Below are 20,440 nucleotides of genomic sequence, written 5' to 3'. Positions count from 1 at the left end.
TCATATTTTAAGGAAGAAAACGAGGATAGTTCTTTTCTGGCATTTTAGCACACTTTGCTCCAGAGTGGCTCCAACAGATTTCAGAAACAACATCACAGGTCTGTGGTCCAGAAAAGTGCAGTCCTAAGTATAAAGAACTAACTTGTATTTTTATTATTATTATACATATTCTGTTTTCATTGATCTTGGCAAATAAAGCTTTTTGAATAGTCCTGCTTTTGCTCTTCAATATTTCACAAATATATAATTTACAATTTTGCACTTTTTCTTTTATACATGTAATCAAGAAGCTGCAGAGAAGTCAGTCACCATTGTAACCAAAGATCTTCTAAATACTCAAGATCTCCCAATCATGCTCACGAGAAAGCCCCGAATAGAATTTGTAGATTAACCTCATTTTTCTTTTGGACATTTTCTTTATACTTTCACTTCTTTCTAAAGAGTAGAGATAAGAATTCACAATGAGTCACTTTAGAATGCAAGGAGCTGCCTCTTGATCACCGTCATCTTCACCCACCACAACCAGCATACATGGCATACAAGATGGCTCAGGTGCAATTGTAGTCCTGCAGCAACATTAATATGATGTTGCAGGATCAACACAGTCCTATCACATACACCACATGGACAAACAGAGGCAAAAGAATGTAGTGGACATGGAATGGAGTACTCTGAAAAATATATCCCAGTCTTATCGTGCAAATAGTGTTTTATTAAGGTAACTATCCATGTGTATTTTGTGTATTTCTTAACAAATGTATGCAGCATCTCAAATACTGAAAGTTTCTTTCAGTCTAGTATTAAATAAAATTCCACACAAACTGGCAATAAATTGTCATATAAGTAATTTAATGAGATTGCAGAATTACAAGAAATTTCAAGAATTATGTCTTCAGAATGTTTTCTGACCACAACTGGTGTATGGCAATGACCTCAAACCTCAGACCTCAAATGTAAATTTTAGCATAAAGCAGATTAGACCACTGTGCTAACTCTCAAAGCACACACCCAAATTATGCTATTTGGATGTTTATTTTGTTCCTGGCTGCTACTGTATAGTTAATTATCATGTAAACAAAGCACTTCAAAATAATTGTCTTCTCAAAATGATTAAGTAGCTCAGTATTTTCTTCTGTTATAAAAACTACCCTCCAAGATTTTAGTGCAAATGTGGATATAGATTCTTTACAGATGACTCTTGGAGTTTCTGTTTTTTTCGATGAAGTCAAACAGATCCACATGTGAATCACAGTGCTTGGCAGAGCTAAAGTCACGCAGAAGTTTGTACAGTGTCCCTGTCAAAAAGGAATAAAAAGGTATATTAGAAAAATTAAAGAAACACCACTTTTTACAGCCAAATTCTGAAAAGTTATATCTTTAAAAATTGGCATTCAGCTCTAAATAATTAAAGAACACAACATAGTTTCATTCTGATTATAGGGGTGTGGTTCTGGGAGAGGTAGAACAGAGGGCTCTAGGGACATGGGCATTATTAGAAGAAGCTGGTTTTCTTGGTGTTATTGACTAAGTTTACTTTACCTAGCAACCAAATGTAACAGGTCAGTAAAGCCAACATGTGGCAGGCGTGTGGCCTCTGGCTCTGCTGCAATGGGAGGGGGGGGGGGTTGTTACGGTAAGCTCACAGGGTGGTGCCGGGAGGTCGGAGGGCACAGGTGACCCCTTTTAGTGTCTGGAGTCAGGAAGGAGCGGTGTGTGGTGTGGGAAGTAGCTAGAAAGCTGCTGTGACCAACAATCGAAAACTGTATGGGTCCTAATCACTTCACCTGACAGTAACAAAATACTATGTGCTTACTGTCAATGCAGAAAGTGAAGGCATTAAGGCAAGCATTCAGACACAAGTGTGATCATCCTTTGAACTTTACGAAGAAAAATTGAATCCTTCAAATAAAAATCACTGTCCAGGCTGTTAAAGGCATTCAAGAAGTAAGTAAAGGTCTCCATTTCGATTATATTAAAGGCCAGTGTCTGCAGGTTTTTAGAAATACCGCTTTCAGTCAGACACCAGCTAACCCTTTAAAGAAATTATTAGGTGTTCAGTAAATTAGCTGGAAAATATACAAGCTTTAAAGTGATGCGATGTTAGAAACTGGAGAAAAGAAAACTGCATGTCTTGGGAACACTCACCTACTGTAATCCCTTCTGCGAACATCAACTCATATATGCGCTGTAGGTGTTGCTTCAGATTTTCATCCCCAAAGGTGAAGAAAGCCAAACCCCTCTTAGCCTTTGCTGCTGCCATCAGCTGGATCAGAGCTGCACATGAACAGATAAGAACTTACATACATTTATTTCATGTTGCACTGTGACAGACTTTCCTAGATCCTAACCCTTCAACTGTTGTGATTCAGTGCTATATAAATTAAACTGAAGTGAACTGAATTGTCCTGTTTTCTGTCTCGACCAATAAGACATGATTACTCTGTTTGCTAAATATATCCTCTTAATCTGTGTTAATATTCTGTGTATGGTAAGTGTATTTCTGCCTGACAACAGGGTAATAAAGATGTGGTGAGACCCTGTATAAATAGATTTCCTCTGGTTCTGTGAATTCCTCATTACACTGCTGTATGGACTAAATTCCTTCTTGTAAGAATAAAACTTTACAGCAGCTGACTTTGCACTAAACTAATGAATATAAAGAAGTTCACCTTTGAGTTGTGGGTCTCCATTAAAGGCGCCACAGCCCCATTTTCCCGTAGCGATATCTGGGTTTTCATGCCCATCGTACCCTTTAAATCCACAGTAAGCCTTCAAAGATACATGAGATTAATTCATTTTAGATGGCAGTCATACATTATAAGCATGGGTTTACTTTTAAGTAGCATTATAAGCTTTACTATAACTTTTAAACAAGCAATATAAATATGTCACAGATGAAAAGTAAAATACAAGTATGCAAATATTAAATAATTAAATTTGTATGTATACATGCCCAGTCAGAGGGTTTGGACAAACCCACTCATTTATTTATTTTTTTAATTTGTTTTTTTTTGTTGTTTTGTTTTATAATCATGAGATTAGGTTTTCAGTTCTTTGTAGAATTGCATTCATGTCTCATTTCCTGTGTACAATACAGCATGGTTACACACAAAAAGTTGTGTGTAACACAAAAGTTTTGTTAAGGCACAGTTATTCACTTATTCACATAGTTTTTCCCAATTGCTGTTACAGCCCTGGCCTGGGGAGCTGATTTGGACTAAGCACACAATCTTGCCACCATGCACACTGCAGCAACTCTGTTTTGTTGTGAAATTTCCTCACAAGTTGAATTCTGCTCACATGCTCTTCTAACTAATATCCAACCTGTGGGACATAGGCACTGGTAACATTTAACATTGACGTTTTTATTTCTAGCTTTAAACTCATGATGCTCGTCACCTACACAACACTATTCACATTAAAGCGCTCATAAAAGACACTTAAAGCAAGACACGTGCTTCAATACCTAGGAGGAAGGGCATCTGGTGTAAAAAAAAAAGATCTGCCAAATCAGTTGAAATAGCTTTCAGCTAGTTAAAAGGTTGAAGATGAAGTTGAAAATTATTTACTTCAGAGAATTAGTTCATTAAAATTACCCCCCCTAGAAACTACCACCCAGCAATTTGTAGGAGATTGCCTGAATCAGACTTTCATAGTGGAACTACCACAAATCAGGGACGCCTATAAGAAGAGAACTGCTCGGACCAAGACAAAAATTTAGACATTTAGCTATTTATTTAACCCTGGACTTTGGTTTGGTGTGTCCAAACGTGAGACTTTTGTGTCCATCCACCAAGAGATGTAATGGTGATGGATCTCTTGTGTCTAACAGGAGCACAGTGATGGAGTTCTGTAAAATAGGATCTGGGCATCACTATCTGCCAGTCGTAACTCAGCTGAAATGGTTTGAGATTATCCAATCCTACATTGGGTAGTAAACAGTGTAGCATATGCTTCCACGTGTGTGTAAATGGAATACACAACTCAAGATGAGACTTTTCCTTCGTGCTTCTTTATTTTCTGCCAACAAAGAACAACCAAAGGAACAATAAATAACACATAATAAACTTCACCTTGTTCAGTTCTCGGGTAATATGTCTCATTCTGTACTGATCCACGCTGTGTCTGAAGTTCATAGCATCAATGGCCAGGATCTTTGTCTTACGCCGAGCCCATTCATCCCTAAAAATTGGATCAAAATGCATCAGAAAACTCAATAAAAAGTTCTAAAAAAAAAAAAAAAGTTCTAAAGGCAAATAATGACCTTTCAGACTGATCTTCATAAGGACCTGCCCACTCAAAGGAGTCTCCAAAACCTAAATAGGAGCTGAACTGCTGTGAGCCTGAGAAACAGACAACAAAAGTTGTACATTAATACAAATATTGATGCACATTCATTTTTAGTAAATAGATTTATCATGAATTTCTGTACTATATTCATTTTCCCCATTTTTAATTTCCTAGAGCTATTTATCTTAGCATTATCTTTGTATTCGAGTGGAGGCACTTCAGTGTGTTTTTTATGTGTAATATCTTTACGTATGTTGGTAAACAGACTTCAGTGAACAGGGTTTACAAGTTGTTATATTTAAAATTGAAAAACTACTTGTTTTCAACTATCTTTATAACTCTGTGTTATTATACTTACATTATAACCAATCCGGTCCTTTTTGTCCACTTAAAATATGTTTACAGAACTATCGTTATATTTGTTGCAATTTCCACTGTCCTCTTGATTACTCTTAAAAAAAACATTTTAATGTCAGCGAGATTTTTTTTAACTGGATAAGTAAAACATCTATAAAAGTCACTGCCAAAAACTGATTGCGGCTTCTACCTTGTCACAGGAATGTTGTTTGTGGCTCAAGATGATTTGATATCATTTATGAGGCATACATTTGATATATGTTTCACATATTATACACCAGCAAGTTATTTATAGCGTTTTAAATCAGTTTTTGGCAAATACCGAAAAGAAGTTATTGGCAGACAGTCACTTTTTGGACACAACACCAGCATCTCACAGATTCTGAAGCTGCAGGTTTTGTCACTTAGACCAAAATTGACTGAAACAGCAGAAGAAAATCAAAACTACACTTCACTTCCACCACAGCTTCATTATTCACTTGCTTATTACGCACCAGTCTACCGCTGTGTACAGTGCTGCTGGTTTTTGTTGTTGTTGGGGTTTGTTTTTTTTTCCAAAATTGACCTCCGACAAGAAAACATTTTTGATCTTCTACAGAATATTTTTTAAGTTATAAAAAGCCAGGCCAGGAAAATTTCCTTCATGTTTTTCTGTGTTTTATCCTCAGTTACTTTGACACAACAAGCTGTGATGCTTATACCTTTGAAGTCTCATAATTGTAGCTGAAGAAGTAGAGCAGGTCATCTGCTGATTGGAAAGTTTGTGGTTCAATCCCTGGCTCCCCCAGTCTGCATGCCAAATATCCTTGGGTAAGATACTAACCCCAATGCTCCAATGCATCCATCAGAGTATGAATGTGTGCTGGTGTGAACGAGTGAATGTAGCATGTTGTATAAAGTACTTTGCGTGCTATAGGAATCAGTCCTTTCCATGTATCTAACCAATATCTCATTTAAAAACATGAGAACTTACAGGTAAGCTTTAAATTTCTAGTTTATCAAATACCACTGAGCAGAACTTTAATTTAAATATGACCTCTCTTCCTCCTCTCCTGTCCTGTCTTTCTCAACTTTCTCCATCTCTGAATGAGAGAAAAGGTATCTAATATCCAAAGAAAAACTTTCAAACACGTTCACGAATCCTGGAGAAATGCTGTTACTAAGACTAATTGGAACAAGATAGAAAGAAATGAGGGATGGCTCGAGACTCTTGCACAGTATTTTGATTGTTGATTAATCTGTCATCTTGCCTCCCAACACAGAGCTATGCTGCAATGCTATGATTTATTTGGTAACATGGTCCTAACTGAATTAGATTCTTTTTGTTGTTTTTTGATGATTATTTTAATTTCAAAATTGAAATATAACATATAATTGTTAATTTTATTTTCTTTATCCATCCTTACTTTTTTTTGTCTTAAATTCATGTTATAGTTGATTTTTTTTTTAAATAACCATTTATGTTTTCTGACATATGAGTGTGTCATTCACTTATTAAAATAGCTATGAATTTAAAAAAGAAATCTTTATAGTAGAAAAGATGGAACCAGTTGTTATTTGATATTTTGGCTTCAAAAATTAACTTAATTAATCATTTTAATCATTCAGGCAATTTTTGTATGAAATCAGCCTAATTTTTGTGAGATGATTAATCCATTTATGAACAAACCTGTAATGATCAGACACTCATTGTCTTCAAGTTTCTCTGTGAAGAGGCGAGCTACAATCAGTTCTGGATTTATAACGAACAGGATCTCCTCCTGCAACAGACCAGAGCCCAGCACACCTCCACCTATCAAGCTGTTAGCGAAGTCTACCTGCACATAGACATACATAGACACACAAATAACCAAATCCCAAACAAAAAATATGAAACTGTAAATCATTATTCATGTGGGACAGTTCTTACCTGAAGCATGCCTTTACCTTCAAGCTCAATCTGACCTTCTGAGGTTATATGAAGTTTAGACAGATTCGCCTTACAGCTATCACATGAACAACAACATGATTTAGAGAAAATCAAGGTAGTAAATCAAGGTGGTAACACAGCTGCTGCTTTACCACAGCAGATCTATCAATCTATCAGTTATTACCTTTCCCATGTGGGCATGTCCGTGTAGCTGAGGCACTCCCTCTCAAATGTCACCAGTCCTTTAGGTTGGGTACCTGCAATGACATTGCTAAACACCAATGGACTCTTACTGAGATGTCTCACAAACGGGCAGAATGGGAGGATTCAACTTACTTTCATCTGTAACTTCTTTAAAATAATGCATGATGGCCCTCAACTTTTCTCCCTTCCTCCGTGACCAGTTTCCAAATAGACTGTGTGGAGAATGATTATTAACAATTAACATACATTAGGCACACAAAATGAGAGACTACAGTGAAGGGATTTTTTTTTCAACCTGTTGAAGTTGATGCTGGGGTAACCAGAGTACTCTGCGTTGGGACTGGAGGTGTTACGGTGAGGGAAGGTGCAAAAAAAAGCATTGGCAAGTAGGCAGGATATCTGAACCTGAGACAATGTGATGGCTGCACTCTGTCCCTTTCGTAGAAGCGGGATAGCCTGAGAACATGGAAACGCATTTTGTCAGTCAGATTATTTATTTTCAGGAGAACTTAATTTTAGTTTTCTCATCGAAAACTATTCGTTTTAGAATACAAATGTCCCTAATAATTAATAATTGTTTCAAGTTAATTGGCATTAATTTGTCCAAAGGTGTCATGGTACTGAGTTAATTATATGAAGTGCTCTGCAGACCCACATATACATAACAGCTTAGTGTAACATTATAACGTTAACAACTAGCACCAACCAGGAATGCTGTCTACTTTTGTTCATATTTATGTTCATTTTGATCATCATGCATACAACAAAAAGGCATTAAAAGTAAACTTTTTTAAACCTTTTCACAGTAAGCTTTGCTGTTCTTCCCTGTTGTTTTAGACAATCAGCAGTCTACCTACTTACAGTATAGGATGAAAAGGTTCCTATTTTTACTGGAACCTTTTTGCCTTGAGGTGGCTGCTATTGTGATTTGGCACTATGTAAATAAAACTGAATTGAACTGTTATTTTGCAGAACTGCGCACAAATGTGTCTGTACTCTCTGTGTTATCCCATAGTCCCTATATTAAGAGACTTTACACCCAGAGACTTCGCAAACCAGTGGACTACAGCCTACTTTTATATGTACTTTTGGAGTTGAAAAAATAAATACCTTTCAGATACTGAAAACATAAATGTGTCGGCTTTAGGTCTAGATAATCATCCTGATCACAATCTAATTAAAGTCACCAAGGCATTCTTAATAGGTTATGTATCAGTGCCGCACGATTAGATATATTTTAATATCAGTCGCAATTTTGGCTTCCTACAACAGAGGAATATGATTGAATGATACTGTAAATTTCTGAGGGGCCAGTGGAATACAAACCAAAAGCAAATCAAACACTGACCACACGCCTGCATGTTCTAATCACACACATGACAATCACAGTTGACTTTAGTTTGCTTCTCGGAGATTTACTTTAAATGAGCACCTTACTGATCTTCAAATGAATGAACTTAAATGTAAAGGTGAAAGTAATGTCCTAATGACTTTGTGTTAAGATTTTGCACATTTTAAAATTTTATGTATTCTTTGAATTTTTCTCCAAAAGAGGGACTGAATTCAGGTGAACAAGGAGGAGCATTTTTATTTTAATCCAATAATTTGTACATTTGCAGGAATGCAGCAAAGCATTAATGTTGCATTGTTTAAATGACAGCACACCAAAAAGATTTTTGTCAATAAAATCAATGAATAATGATGATAACTTGAAGACTAGATGTAAGTGCAGGAGGCACAAAACAAGAGATGTTTATAGATAGATGCTTTTTAACCGCTTCCACCAACACCAGGTGCTTATTTCTTCATTCCTTTTCAGCATATTGTCATTCATGTAGTCTGAGAAGAAACTAGGGTCCTGCACCGTTTGCGCCCTAAAAAATATATTCGATTTCTGTTTAATTTAAAGAACTTTCCTTTTAGTGACATTTCAAGATAGTGACTCAGTATTTGGGGCTACTTCAAAGAGACTTGGAACATTTTCAACTGTTCAAGTTTCAATTTTACAATTTTTGGCAATTCATTGCTTATATAAAAATGCTATTCTCTTGATTTTAAGTTATAAGTTTTTTGGAGGGTTTTGTATTTCTTAGATTTTCCAAGAAGATAATTTATTTCAATAGTCAACACAATATTACTTGTAGAAGATAACTGGAAATGATACCTTATTCACAAATTTAGGGAGCTTCAAGGCCAATGCAGCAATCTTTGGAAACAGTGTCTTGTAGTAGTTTTCTGTATATGGGGTAATCTGAAAAGAAAATATGTTCATTGCTTATTATCGCTCATTTAAATAGTCAAGTCACAAAACTAATAATTCAATTACCAAATGTGGGTATTCACCTTATCCAATGTGTGGAGGGCATCAAATGACCACTGATCTTTATATTTGGGGTTATACTTGATGATAGCTTCCTGATGAGAGAAGTTTTAAGACCACCTAATATGCTTATATAACAGTCATAGAAATTCACATTAAGCATGGTCAAAGAATAGCACCCGTTTAACTTTTCATGTGTCCTTGGGAACAAATTTCACATTATCAGTGTAAAAATGAACAATGATTCAATGTCCACTCTTGCCAACATACCTCTACATCTTTGACACTGGCTGTTTTCTTACTGGCCAGAGATTTCAGCTTTTTGGATATCACATCCCACCTTGACTTCTGATGTGCTACCTGAAATGACAATTACATTTATGTGCTCTGTTCCATTTGAGACAACATATAAAATCTATATTATTTTTATATAAGCCTAAATGAAATACAATTAAAACACATTTAAAATGTGCTTCATGTTAGTCTCTGTCAGTGGGGGCAAATTTGTAAAACTAGCACACAACTGGAGACTGTGAGTCATAGTCCTGGGCTCCCAGCTTTTTGTGTTTTCAACTAATGGTACTTAACATTTAAGTATGAGTTATTGAGTTAGTCCAATTTTTGGTTATGGTTTTAAGTTTTGTGGTTTTCTGATTGCTCACTGAGGTTAAGATGCCTCAGTTTTTAGTCCTATCTTTCAAAATACAATTAAATTTCATTTATATAGCGCCAAATGGGGCGCAATTTCGGGCAGGGATAGCTCAGTAGGTAGAGTGGTGGCCCCATGATTGGCAGGTCGGGGGTTTGAATCCACTGAACGGCCACCCTGAGGTACCCCTAAGCAAGGTGCCGTCCCCGGGCACCCAGTGGCCGCCACTGCTTCACTGAGTGAATGGGTTAAATGCAGAGAGGAATTTCCCCACAGGGATCCATGAAGTATACATTATTATTAAATCATCACAATAGTTGCCTCATTCTGCTTTATGTTGTAAGATAAAGACTTTACAATTGCAAAGAGAAACCCAACAAAGATATGACCCCTGTGAGCAAGCACTTGGGAAAGTAAAAATTCCCTTTTAACAGGAAGAAACATCTGGCAGAACCAGGGTCAGGGAGGGCAGCCTTCTGCCGCAACCGTGTGGGGTTAAGGGAAGGGAGATGGGGCAAAAAACACAAGTGAAGAGAGCATATTGAGAAGATGGGAACAAGTACTTTGAGAAGCTGATGAATGCAGAATGCAGTGGAGGATAGAAGGGGACAGTTAGTGAATTAGGTGGAGCACTGTGAATGAAGTAAATAGAAAAAAAATGGAATCAAAGGGATATGAAAAGATTATAAAAGATTATTTAAAAAAAGAAAAATAAGGAAACAAGCAGAGGACAAGGACCACATGATCTGTCAGCCCCAGATGAGAAATTCACTGCAATAAAAAATTAAAAATCCAGACTTTCCAGGATCCATGGGATAGTGCCAAGAACTTATACTGTGAGTGATGACATCCAGCAATGGTAAATGGCCTGTATTTGTAAAGCGCTTTACTAGTCCCTAAGGACCCCAAAGCGCTTTACACATCCAGTCATCCACCCATTCACACACTGGTGATGGTAGGGCTGTTCGATATAACGATATATATCGGATGACGATATAAAAACATCTGTCGTTTCATTTTACACTATCATTTGTTTTGTGGTGTCGCAAAATAAACTGTTTACGGCAATATTTTTTCATTGTTTTGATGGTCACTGTAGTGGCTACATTAATTTCTTAAAGTTCTCTCTTTCTCTTATATTTTATATAACCACACTATGGACGGACAAGCGCCTGTTTTTATGCTTTGTGGTTAGCAACAACGACGGTAACACCATCGCGTGTCCGCTTGTTTATTTTCCACATAAACCTTTCACAATAAAGCTCAAAATCCTGTTGAGACTTTTCAAAATAAACTGAATGACGTGAAAGAGCAGATTATTTACAGATGAGAATTAAAAAAGAGCTGCCAGGTGCTAAAAAATAAACCTTAGACTCAAACATTAGAACAGGCTTTTCCCGCAGCACGCCGTGTAATAAATACTCACAAAGAAAACGGCGGCCTTTACAACTTGTGTCTAAAAATGTATAGTTTCATGCATCGGTTAAAACACTCGACTCCAGCTACATGACGCACAGCTGGAAACACTTCCCACAAGACGAGCTGCCCGAGATTCACAGAAAATGTTACATTTTTGTGATTTATATCGTTATTGGACGATAGAATTCTTATATCGGGATATGAGATTTTGGTCATATCGCACAACCCTAGGTGATGGCAAGCTACATTGCAGCCACAGGCACCCTGGGGAGCACTGACAGAGGCGAGGCTGCCGAACACTGGTGCCACCGGGCCCTCTGACCACCACCAGTAGGCAACAGGTGAACTGTCTTGCCCAAGGACACAACGACCAAGACTGTCCAAGCAGGGGCTTGAACCGGCAACGTTCCGATTACAAGGCGAACTCCCAACTCTTGAGCCACGCTCGGCCAATAGCCGCAATCACCCGATGACAGAATGAACCATTTGAAAGATATTTAAGATGAGATAAGAGATAATGGAATATGTTTAAATTAACAGGACGCAGAGATATACATGTTGTACTGCTGTCCACCTTGCTGAGGACACAGCTGTCTCTAAAAATGAAACTGTTGATTTACCAGTCGATCTAGGTCCCTCTCCTCACTTGTGGGCATAAACTGTGAGTAGTGACCAAAAGAATGAGATCATGGATACTAGCAACTAGTGACAGTTATTTTAATACATATATTTCAGTACCCTGTGGCTTGCTCATTAGTTTGAATTACTACTGTGTGAACAACATGCACGTCACTGTACATCAACACCAACTTCTTGCAGTCTTCTTATCTGGCTTTTCTCCAGCTACCTAGATAATACACCTCTTGAAACCTACACAAAGCAATTCTTAGCCTCCAGTGGCTCTTGAATGCCTAAAAACCTGTATAACATGTCTCGCAGGTTTGAAAAACCTCTGACAGTGAACTTATCTCTGTGCCTGTCCTGCTAGACCTCAGTGCTGCATTCGATACTGCTGACAGTAATATTTTATTACAGCGATTAGAGCATGCTGTTGGTATTAAATTTTTCAGTGATGCTGAAAAACATCATAGATATATTACTTCTGGCCTGGACTGCTGTAATTCATTAGTATCATGTCACAAAAACTCCCTGAACAGCCCTTAGTTGCTCCAAAATGCTGCAGCAAGAGTATTGACAGGGACTAGAAAGAGAGAACATATTTCTCCTATACTAGCTTCTCTTCATCTTCTCTTCTTCCCTGTTAATCCAGCATTGAATTTAAAATCCTTCTCCTAACATGCAAGGTCTTGAATAATCAGGTTGCATCTTATCTTAAATAACTTATAGTACTGTATCACCCCATTAGAGTGCATCGCTTTCAGACAGCTGGTCAACTTGGCTCCTAAAATATCAGAAAGTAGAATGGGAGGCAGAGCCTTGAATCTTTCAGGCCCCTCCTCTGTGGAGCCAGCTTTCAGTTTGGATCTCTACTTTTAAGATTGGGCTTAAACGGGCTTGCTGTGAGGCAGGCAGAGCAGGATCCAAATGTAAAACTCTTCTTGTAAAACACATCTGCTCATAGTCTTGAATCACAGGCTTGTGTCTTAAATTGACTTAATATTGCTATTAATGGCAGTTTAATTTTCTGAGGTTTTTATTTCTTTTGGTCACTTTGAGTTCTGGGTTGTGACAGCCACTGAACTTTACATGGTTACTTAATTATTTCTCCTGAATAATAAGTGAATCCTTTTGCAATGAGGAAGCCATACTTGCCTGTGAACAAGGCATCTTCACAAAGTCGCTGTGCCATAGATCTCTCCCTTTCTGAGATACAAATATCCGTTGAGAGTTGAAAGTATCCACCTGAAAGATAAAAAGTATAATTTCAAGAACACAACCAATACCTCTTTTCCAATAAATCATCCAATGGTTCTCCATGGTTCTTTGACCATGGGGACTCTGTCTGGAGCCTCCCTCTTCCTTCTGCAGGGATGGGCATGCAGTTATCATCATGACATCTGGCCTCAGGTCTTCACTGCTCTTGAGGGGCTGTGGACAGTGGGTCTCCTGGGCCTTTCTCTGTCTGCCTCTGACTTCCAAAGGACATTGTTGCAGTTTCTCATCAATTATGTTTCATGACTAACACACATGCAGAGACACTCATGGTCTCATACAAACAACATAGCAAGATTTGATTTTTGTGTATCAGTTTTTTTAACGTTTTGTTACGCAGGCAGTAGTTGGTGACCAATTGTGATTTTTCCTTTATTTCTATGTTTTTGTCTTTGCATCCTTTGTTCTCTTTATGAGTTAAAGTTTTCCAGTATCACTTTGCCTTTGTCTTTGCAAATTTGTACCTGCCCACCTATCAGCTCTGGCACTGTAAAACTACATCAATACTAATAGGAATTAATAAATAAATAAATAACTTGGTCTTACATCTATGAGGACTGTGTGTCTCTTGTCGAATCTTAGGGGACCCAGCTTCATGTCTCCATGTTGAAGTCGCCCCATATCCTTCAGCTGACAGCAAGATGAAGTCCGTTCCTTCTGTTGTCCGTCTGCTTGTCCGTCTTTTACATTCTCTGCACTGCAAATTCTTGAAGAGGATGGCAAGAAGCTGTCTTGATTTGTGCTATCATTGCTGTGCTGTTCTTTTTCATGCTTTTCTTTCTCCTTTTGAGGATTTTGCTGTGTATCATGCTGGAGGGCTTCTTTCATCTGAGAGCTGTCATTGTGTGTGTGGCGCTTCATGTCTGGGATATTTAAAGACAAGACATGACATCAGGATATCAAGAAGAACTTTTGTTTTAACTCCAGGACTGAAGAAAGAAAAGATCCCGGATAAGTACTTTGAAGAAACAGGCAACCAAATACTTGTCCAACACCTAGTTGGTAAAATCACAAACCCTACAGTCTACAAGACACGATTAGACACACTATCATGTCCCGATTTAAAGAAAGAAACACAGTAAAAAAGAAAGACAGAAGAAAAAAAACATTACTAGAAATTTGTGTGCAGATTAGTCTTTAGGTTCAATGAAACACTAAACCCTCCATCCATCCATTGGCTTCCACTTATCCTTTTCAGGGTCGCGGGGGGCACTGGAGCCTATCCCAGCTGTGTCAGGGCGAGAGGCAGGGTACACCCTGGACAGGTCACCAGTCTGTCACAGGGCTAACACATACACACAGACCACCATTCGCACTCACATTCACTCCCACATTCACACCAAAACATTAACATTAAACATTAAACATTCTTTTAAAATGATATCCACTGACTTTGTTTTCTCCTGCCATATAGATTTACTGTTTTAACCTACATAAAGGTGCATTTAACTCTATGTTAAATCCATCTAATTCTGCATTGTACTCAAGTCCTGACAGAATGACATGACCACACAGTGGATCCAACAGACTGGGTGCTGCTGGGTGGGAAGCTGTAGAAGGACTTTCTGAGATTGTCTAAAATTTTTAAAAAAAAAGACATTGTTATATCAGTGAGATTTTTTCTGACATGAAGGCTATTCTCATCATGCATCTTTGACTGCTTTACTATTCAAACATCTCTGATATTTTTGATTGAATATACCAGATGGAATTGTTTAAAGAGATAAAGAAATCACAGCTTGCCCATTCTTCCCATGCCACACACAGCTCAACCTTTATCTCCAGCTCTTCATCCTCAGTGCTGCAGTCGCTCTCAAGCCACTATGCCATAGCTGCTCGACAGCTGCACCACCTCAAACTGAGGCTCCAGTGATAACTGGGAGATGGCTTAGCCTTTCAAGGCCATCCATCTACTGGACTTATGACCAGTAAGTGGACCCCATGCTCCCTGCGGTGGACTCAGCCATGATCCTTCTTACTGGACCTGGGACTGCCTGAGTGTGAGTGTTCTCTGCCGACACTACCCAGCTTTCGAACCCTGGCACTGCTCCAGACTGGCTAGTCTGAGATTACACTACCAGGGGATGCTGTCGGCTCCACCCTGGGTCCAGCATTCTTCCTCGCTGCTCCAATTCCTACACTTTTTTTATACAAAATTATGATTCTCCCTTGCCTTGTTCTTGGTTCCCTCATGCCACACATAGACAACTCACTGCCACGGCAATCCCCAAGCCCATGTGGCCAGTAGGAGTCCTTGGTGTTAAGGTTTGTGTACAGTATCAGTGTATTTAAAATACTTTGAAATCGTAATATGATCATAGAATTGTTTGAATGTTTTGTTAGGTAAGGACTTAGGCTAAAGATCACATGACAGCTGTCCGACAGTCAGCATAGAAAAAAGCATGGACAGACTATGCGGGAAGATTGCACTCTAGACTGCAAAGCAATAATCTTCAAAATGGTAGAGATTATATATTGGTGAAACCAATAATCCCATGTTCTTCAGTCTAAGTAACAATACTACAATGAAATTACATATAGCCAGACATAGGTTTATCTAAGTGTTAATATTCTACAAGGCCTGTAGTGAAAATGCCAATATTCATAGAAAAACTTTGAAAGACTGTCAAAGCCTGGAGATCTGTTGCTCAAGACCAATTAAAAAAAAAAATATACAAGAAAGCCTTGGTCCTCAGAAGCAAAATATTGTAATGCTCTAATCATTAAATTTTTTCTCTTTGAGTAATCACTTGGGTTCTGTGGCTGGGAACCCCTGCAAACTGCACATTGCTTACTGAAGGACAGGTTGAATTTCTAATAAGGATTTATATATATATATATATAAATTCGAATGAATTTTATTCCAAGTAAATATCAGCTTTTGGAGATTGTTTTAAAGTATCAGGTTGCTTGATCGTCCGTCCTTGTCCTCTGCAACCTTGACCAGATCTATTTAACAAAAGGTGCAGGCAGTAGTACCCCTCTTTCTGCGGCACTGTTCAAAATAATGCATGCTGTTGCAACATGCCTTGTGCTATTGTGCAGACTAACTCTGTGTGCTTAGGGAGGCCAAATACAGCGATTACTCTTTCCATGAGAAGGTAGTTGGGCTAGTTTGTTTCCAAACTGCTACAACGCTGGAAAAGTGTGGATAATAGAAACGGAAACGCTCTTGATCTCACGCGATTGGCTCCGAACTAATGATCTCATGTTCACTTTTTAAACTACGTATCCTCATAAATCATAATTCACACTCACAATTTAGCAGAAAGAAGTTCAGAATGAAACAATTTAACACTAAGAAAACCCCAGGGCTGCCTGGAGGGGGACATTATTAGGAAGCAGCTTAAGAACCTATGTATGTAGTTTTACGGTAAGTATTGTCATTTACAGTCAAGACTGTGAGGATATTGGTTGCAGTCTGTAAAAAACAGTGTTTAAAAGCAAAACTAGCAACGTTCAAATCATATAGGCTACAAGACGAATATGCGACGGTTAAAGGCTGAAGTCCTGTCATTACACACGGAACACTCACCTTTTAACGCAGACTTCGCCGAAGGTGTTCACATTTAATGTATTTTAACTGCAATGTTAACTGTTGGCTTTATGGGTTTAAAAACAGTCGTCACCAAACCAGACACACTCAGCGTATGTGCCTTTTAGTTCACTTTCACTTTGACACGAAAACGAAAGTAAGGTTCAGGGAGCAGCTATTGGTTAAACTGCTACTACTTTCATTACTCAAGAAACTAGTGATGGGATTTCCGGCTCTTTTTAGAGAACCGGCACTTTCGGCTCGACTCACTAAAAAGATCCGAATCTTTCGGCTCCGACCGACTCTTCAGGTTGTTTTGTTGCTTTAAACTTTTTAGCTGTAGCGTACATTGCAGTGAGAGTCCATGGTTTTTGATTATAGCAGATGATGTAGGAGTATCAGGACAGGGACAGACTGTTAAGAATGTATAGAAGTATGAGGACAGAGAGACACTGTTAAAAAGTTATGAGCTGTCTTGATGCAGAGAAAGTGGAGTTTGTCATCCGGGAGCTGTTGCCAAGATTGAACGATGCTCTGGCTCTGTGGTCAAGTTCAGACATAGGCTTTAAGCAACCATGAGCCACTGATAAGCGTGATAGATTAATAAGCATGTATAAAGTGGACTTGTTAAACAGTTCTGATAGGAGAAAGTCAATGAGCACGCAATAAAGTGGACTTGTTAGGGACAATTTACCATCAGCCTTGATAAAGTTTAACTTATTTTGTATTGAAAGACAGACTTTAAAGAAGATTCTTATTTGAAACTGGTGATAAAATCCAGGTCAGATACAGTTACATACAAGCATACAGTACACACTACTGCTCAAAGGTCAGAAGTCAGTTAGAAAAGACCCTGATTTTAATAGAAAATTGGCTTTAATGTAACATCACATGAAGTTTATCAGTAATGTTTCACAGCTTTAATCAAATCATTCATCATCCATAAGTTGTGATGGAAAAATGTCTGCAAGCGTGCAGGAGCCCATTTTTAGAGACAATCAGTCCTGTGTTATAATGTTCATTGAAGTTTATCAGGTCAGACGACCAACAGATGATAAGAAATATAATCTTACTAATTATTAGAGTTGAAAAGTACTTTGCTAAGCAAAATTCAATGAGGTTAGGCTGGAGATTGAGACGTTAACATAAAAGGTTCAGTTGGTGATGCATGAAAGAAAATAATTTTCTTCTAAAAATCTATTGGAGAATTCTGATTGTAAGAAATGAAAAATATTCAAAGAGTGAAACTGTTTCACACAGTAGAAATTTGCATTCATCGTTTATATTGGGGTTTTTTCTGATTTTAGTGTTTATTTGTGAGTGTAGTTTTTATTTGCATGACTTTATTCTGTTTGTATCACATTGTTTCAGTGTGTTATTTTACATTGTTTTAATCCACTGTGGATTGGCTGGCAATGGGACAAATTAGCTGATAGAGATCACATGTTGAGGCATGGGTGTGTCCAGAGGTGTCCTTTCAGCTTTTTAAAGGTCGTATTAAAAGGAAGCAAGCTGAGCACTGGAAGGAGACAGGCCCTAGATTGGAAGAGGAACGCATGAAGGCCAGGTGGAAAAGAGAGAGTCGCTGCGTGATCGTGGGGGGTGCGATGCCTTGTCTGGAGACCGGTCAGCGTGATGTGGTGACCCAGTCCCGACAGCAGGAACGGCGACAGTAGGAGACAACGCATGTGATTGAGATCAGGGCAGATGTACACCACTGCCTGCATTTGTCAGTAGTGTCTCATTGTTGTTCACTGGGTGCAGCCATGTTGGGAGAGGGTCGCCATGGCTATAAGCCAGGGCAGCTTCCGGGATGATGGTCAGCCAGAGAATCCCCCGCCGCCCCGCCCTCTCCTCCCTGTGCCGCAAGCAGCAGGCGACCTCGCAAACGGAGGGCGCCCTTACTCCCAGCAAATGGGTGATAGAAAACCGATCGGTGCCTGTACTATTCCCAATATGCGCTGGCTGACGTCGGGGCAGCATGAGTACGAGCAATTTTTTTTTCTCGCCGATGCCCATGATGCCGCCCCCCACCAAGATGCCGCCCCGGGCAACCGCCCGTGTCGCCCATTTAAAAAACCGCTACTGGCCGCGGTGGTATCGAGCGACGGACTCCAATGCAGAATGCGAACTGGGCTGGGATGTGATGGGCCCAGTGGTGGGATTTTTGTGCATGAAGAGAATTGTATTTTTTACCAGTTTTAGAATAATCTTATCCAGTCTCAGTGGGAATATTAGCATATCGAGAATATTTCATTATATACTTTTTTTCTTAGTATCTGGTTTGTTCTATTCCTGCTGTCCACCTCATGGAATAAAAATGAATGAAACAATACTTTCCTGTCAAAAACAATATTTTAGTCAGGGCTAGCGGAAAGTTTCATCTATATCATGAACATCTTTCCTCTTTGTCTTCCTATAGTTTAGTTTCATTTTCTTACCCCAACCGGTGGAGGCAGATGGCCCCTATCTTACCATATATTTCAAGTTTATATGTTGTGAATTGGCTTGATTTAAATCAAATTAAACTCATTCAATTAAAACCAAAGATAACTTGTAATCGAATCTATTCAAATGTAAAGTCCTCTCACTCAATTTGGACAACTAGCACTGAAAAATACACTGACATCCTCTGTTTCCCAATTAGCAGATCAGAGATTACTGTTTTATTCATGACTCAATACTTGAATGGTTTTAATAAACATTTAAAAAGGACATTGCTTCATTGTCTGATTCATTCTTTGTCTGTGTCAGTCCTTAATACACACACGTATACAATAAATCTAGTTGCCATAGTCTCCGGAGACGTGCTCTGTTTTCTCATACTTTTCTTCACTGTTTACCTCATTCTGCCCAATAAAATCTACTAATTTTTGTAAACAATGACTTGTTTTATGCCATTAAAAAAGCTGTCTCCATATGAGGACGTACTTGAAAAGAAAAAGTCACCACTTTGCATTTTACAAATCAAGTAAACAAACACGGGGCTATTTATCATATAACTAACTTTTAGGTATGTGGGACAGAAGGACAGGAGCTTTAAATGTTGTGCCTCCATAATTATTCTAGAGTCTTTACAGTGTTCAGCGCCTGCTGTGATTTGGTGCTACATACATAAACTTGAAGTGAATTAATCCACCTGTTCACAGGAGATCACTGGAAGATGACACCAAACATCAGAAGATCTTATTGTGCGCCACAGTAAAAGGCTGGTTTCTTGGGGCTAAAAGCACATAATAAACTACAGCAGAAGCTCACATAAAGCAGGAAATAAGCAGGCACCACTTGATCTGCTAATGCACGTTTCCCACTTTTATTGTTGCCTCATTCACTAACAGTTTAATGGTGCAAGATTACCATACACAGAATTAGGATATCTGCATGAGACATCTGGGGTTAACTGATATTAATTGTCAGAGGAGGAAGGTGGAAAATATCATGGCTAGTTTTGTTTGAAAGGCATCAACAGAAAAACACACACAGAAAAAAGTGATGAGGTGAAGAAAGACACAATAAGTGTGCTGTCGTTTTAGATGTCAGCAGCTACTTTGTATAGTCCTATATCTCTGGTATTAGAAGAAATTGAAATGAGTTAAAATACACCTTTATTTCGATAGAGTTCAGATGGATGCCTAGCATGACTAATGAGTATATCCTCCAAAAAAAACAAGACTTCTAATTCACTCAAACCGCTTTCTAATAAAGAGGAAGCACTAATGTAACTCACCTCCTCAGTCGAGCAGCAGGGGTTACATTTTAGGTCTCCTTTTCCTCCCCCCCCTCTCTTACATTCAAACCCTCTCTTAGTTCACACTAGAACAGGCCGCCACACCATCATTTGGTTTAATATGAGTGGAACAACTA

The 20,440-nt window shown here is 38.5% G+C and overlaps 1 protein-coding gene across 2 annotated transcripts; it reads right to left on the bottom strand.

The window, feature by feature from the left end:
* Positions 1-830: 830 nt before the first annotated feature.
* On the bottom strand, positions 831-16,762 carry pargl (poly (ADP-ribose) glycohydrolase, like). Of its 2 annotated transcripts, XM_005739100.1 has the most exons (16): positions 16,577-16,762; positions 13,588-13,904; positions 12,922-13,011; positions 9,351-9,440; positions 9,104-9,175; positions 8,925-9,011; positions 7,056-7,216; positions 6,893-6,972; positions 6,741-6,813; positions 6,557-6,632; positions 6,317-6,464; positions 4,265-4,343; positions 4,074-4,182; positions 2,670-2,769; positions 2,146-2,274; positions 831-1,295 (listed from the first exon to the last, which is right to left on the bottom strand). In XM_005739100.1, the coding sequence occupies exons 2-16, from the start codon at positions 13,900-13,902 to the stop codon at positions 1,186-1,188; spliced, it is 1,719 nt and encodes a 572-aa protein (XP_005739157.1). In that variant the 5' UTR covers positions 13,903-13,904; positions 16,577-16,762; the 3' UTR covers positions 831-1,185. The 2 variants fall into 2 exon arrangements, with proteins under 2 accessions (XP_005739157.1, XP_013767859.1); XM_013912405.1 differs by lacking the exon at positions 16,577-16,762 and having other exon boundaries at positions 13,588-14,129.
* Between the last annotated feature and the right edge of the window lie 3,678 nt (positions 16,763-20,440).

This window comes from Pundamilia nyererei, unplaced genomic scaffold, assembly GCF_000239375.1.
Source record: "Pundamilia nyererei isolate P.nyererei 1_Seehausen unplaced genomic scaffold, PunNye1.0 scaffold00089, whole genome shotgun sequence".
NCBI classification, from domain to species: domain Eukaryota; kingdom Metazoa; phylum Chordata; class Actinopteri; order Cichliformes; family Cichlidae; genus Pundamilia; species Pundamilia nyererei.
Note: the sequence above shows the minus strand (reverse complement) of the source record. Positions and strands in the feature narration are given on the sequence as shown.

Coding starts and splice junctions, on each gene's coding strand:
- pargl (XM_005739100.1), bottom strand. CDS start 13,902: ATGAAGCGCCACACACACAATGACAGCTCTCAGATGAAAGAAGCCCTC. Junction 13,012..13,587: donor GACACACAGTCCTCATAGAT/GTAAGACCAAGT, acceptor TTTATCTTTCAG/GTGGATACTTTCAACTCTCA. Junction 4,183..4,264: donor TATGAAGATCAGTCTGAAAG/GTCATTATTTGC, acceptor TCCAATTTTTAG/GGATGAATGGGCTCGGCGTA.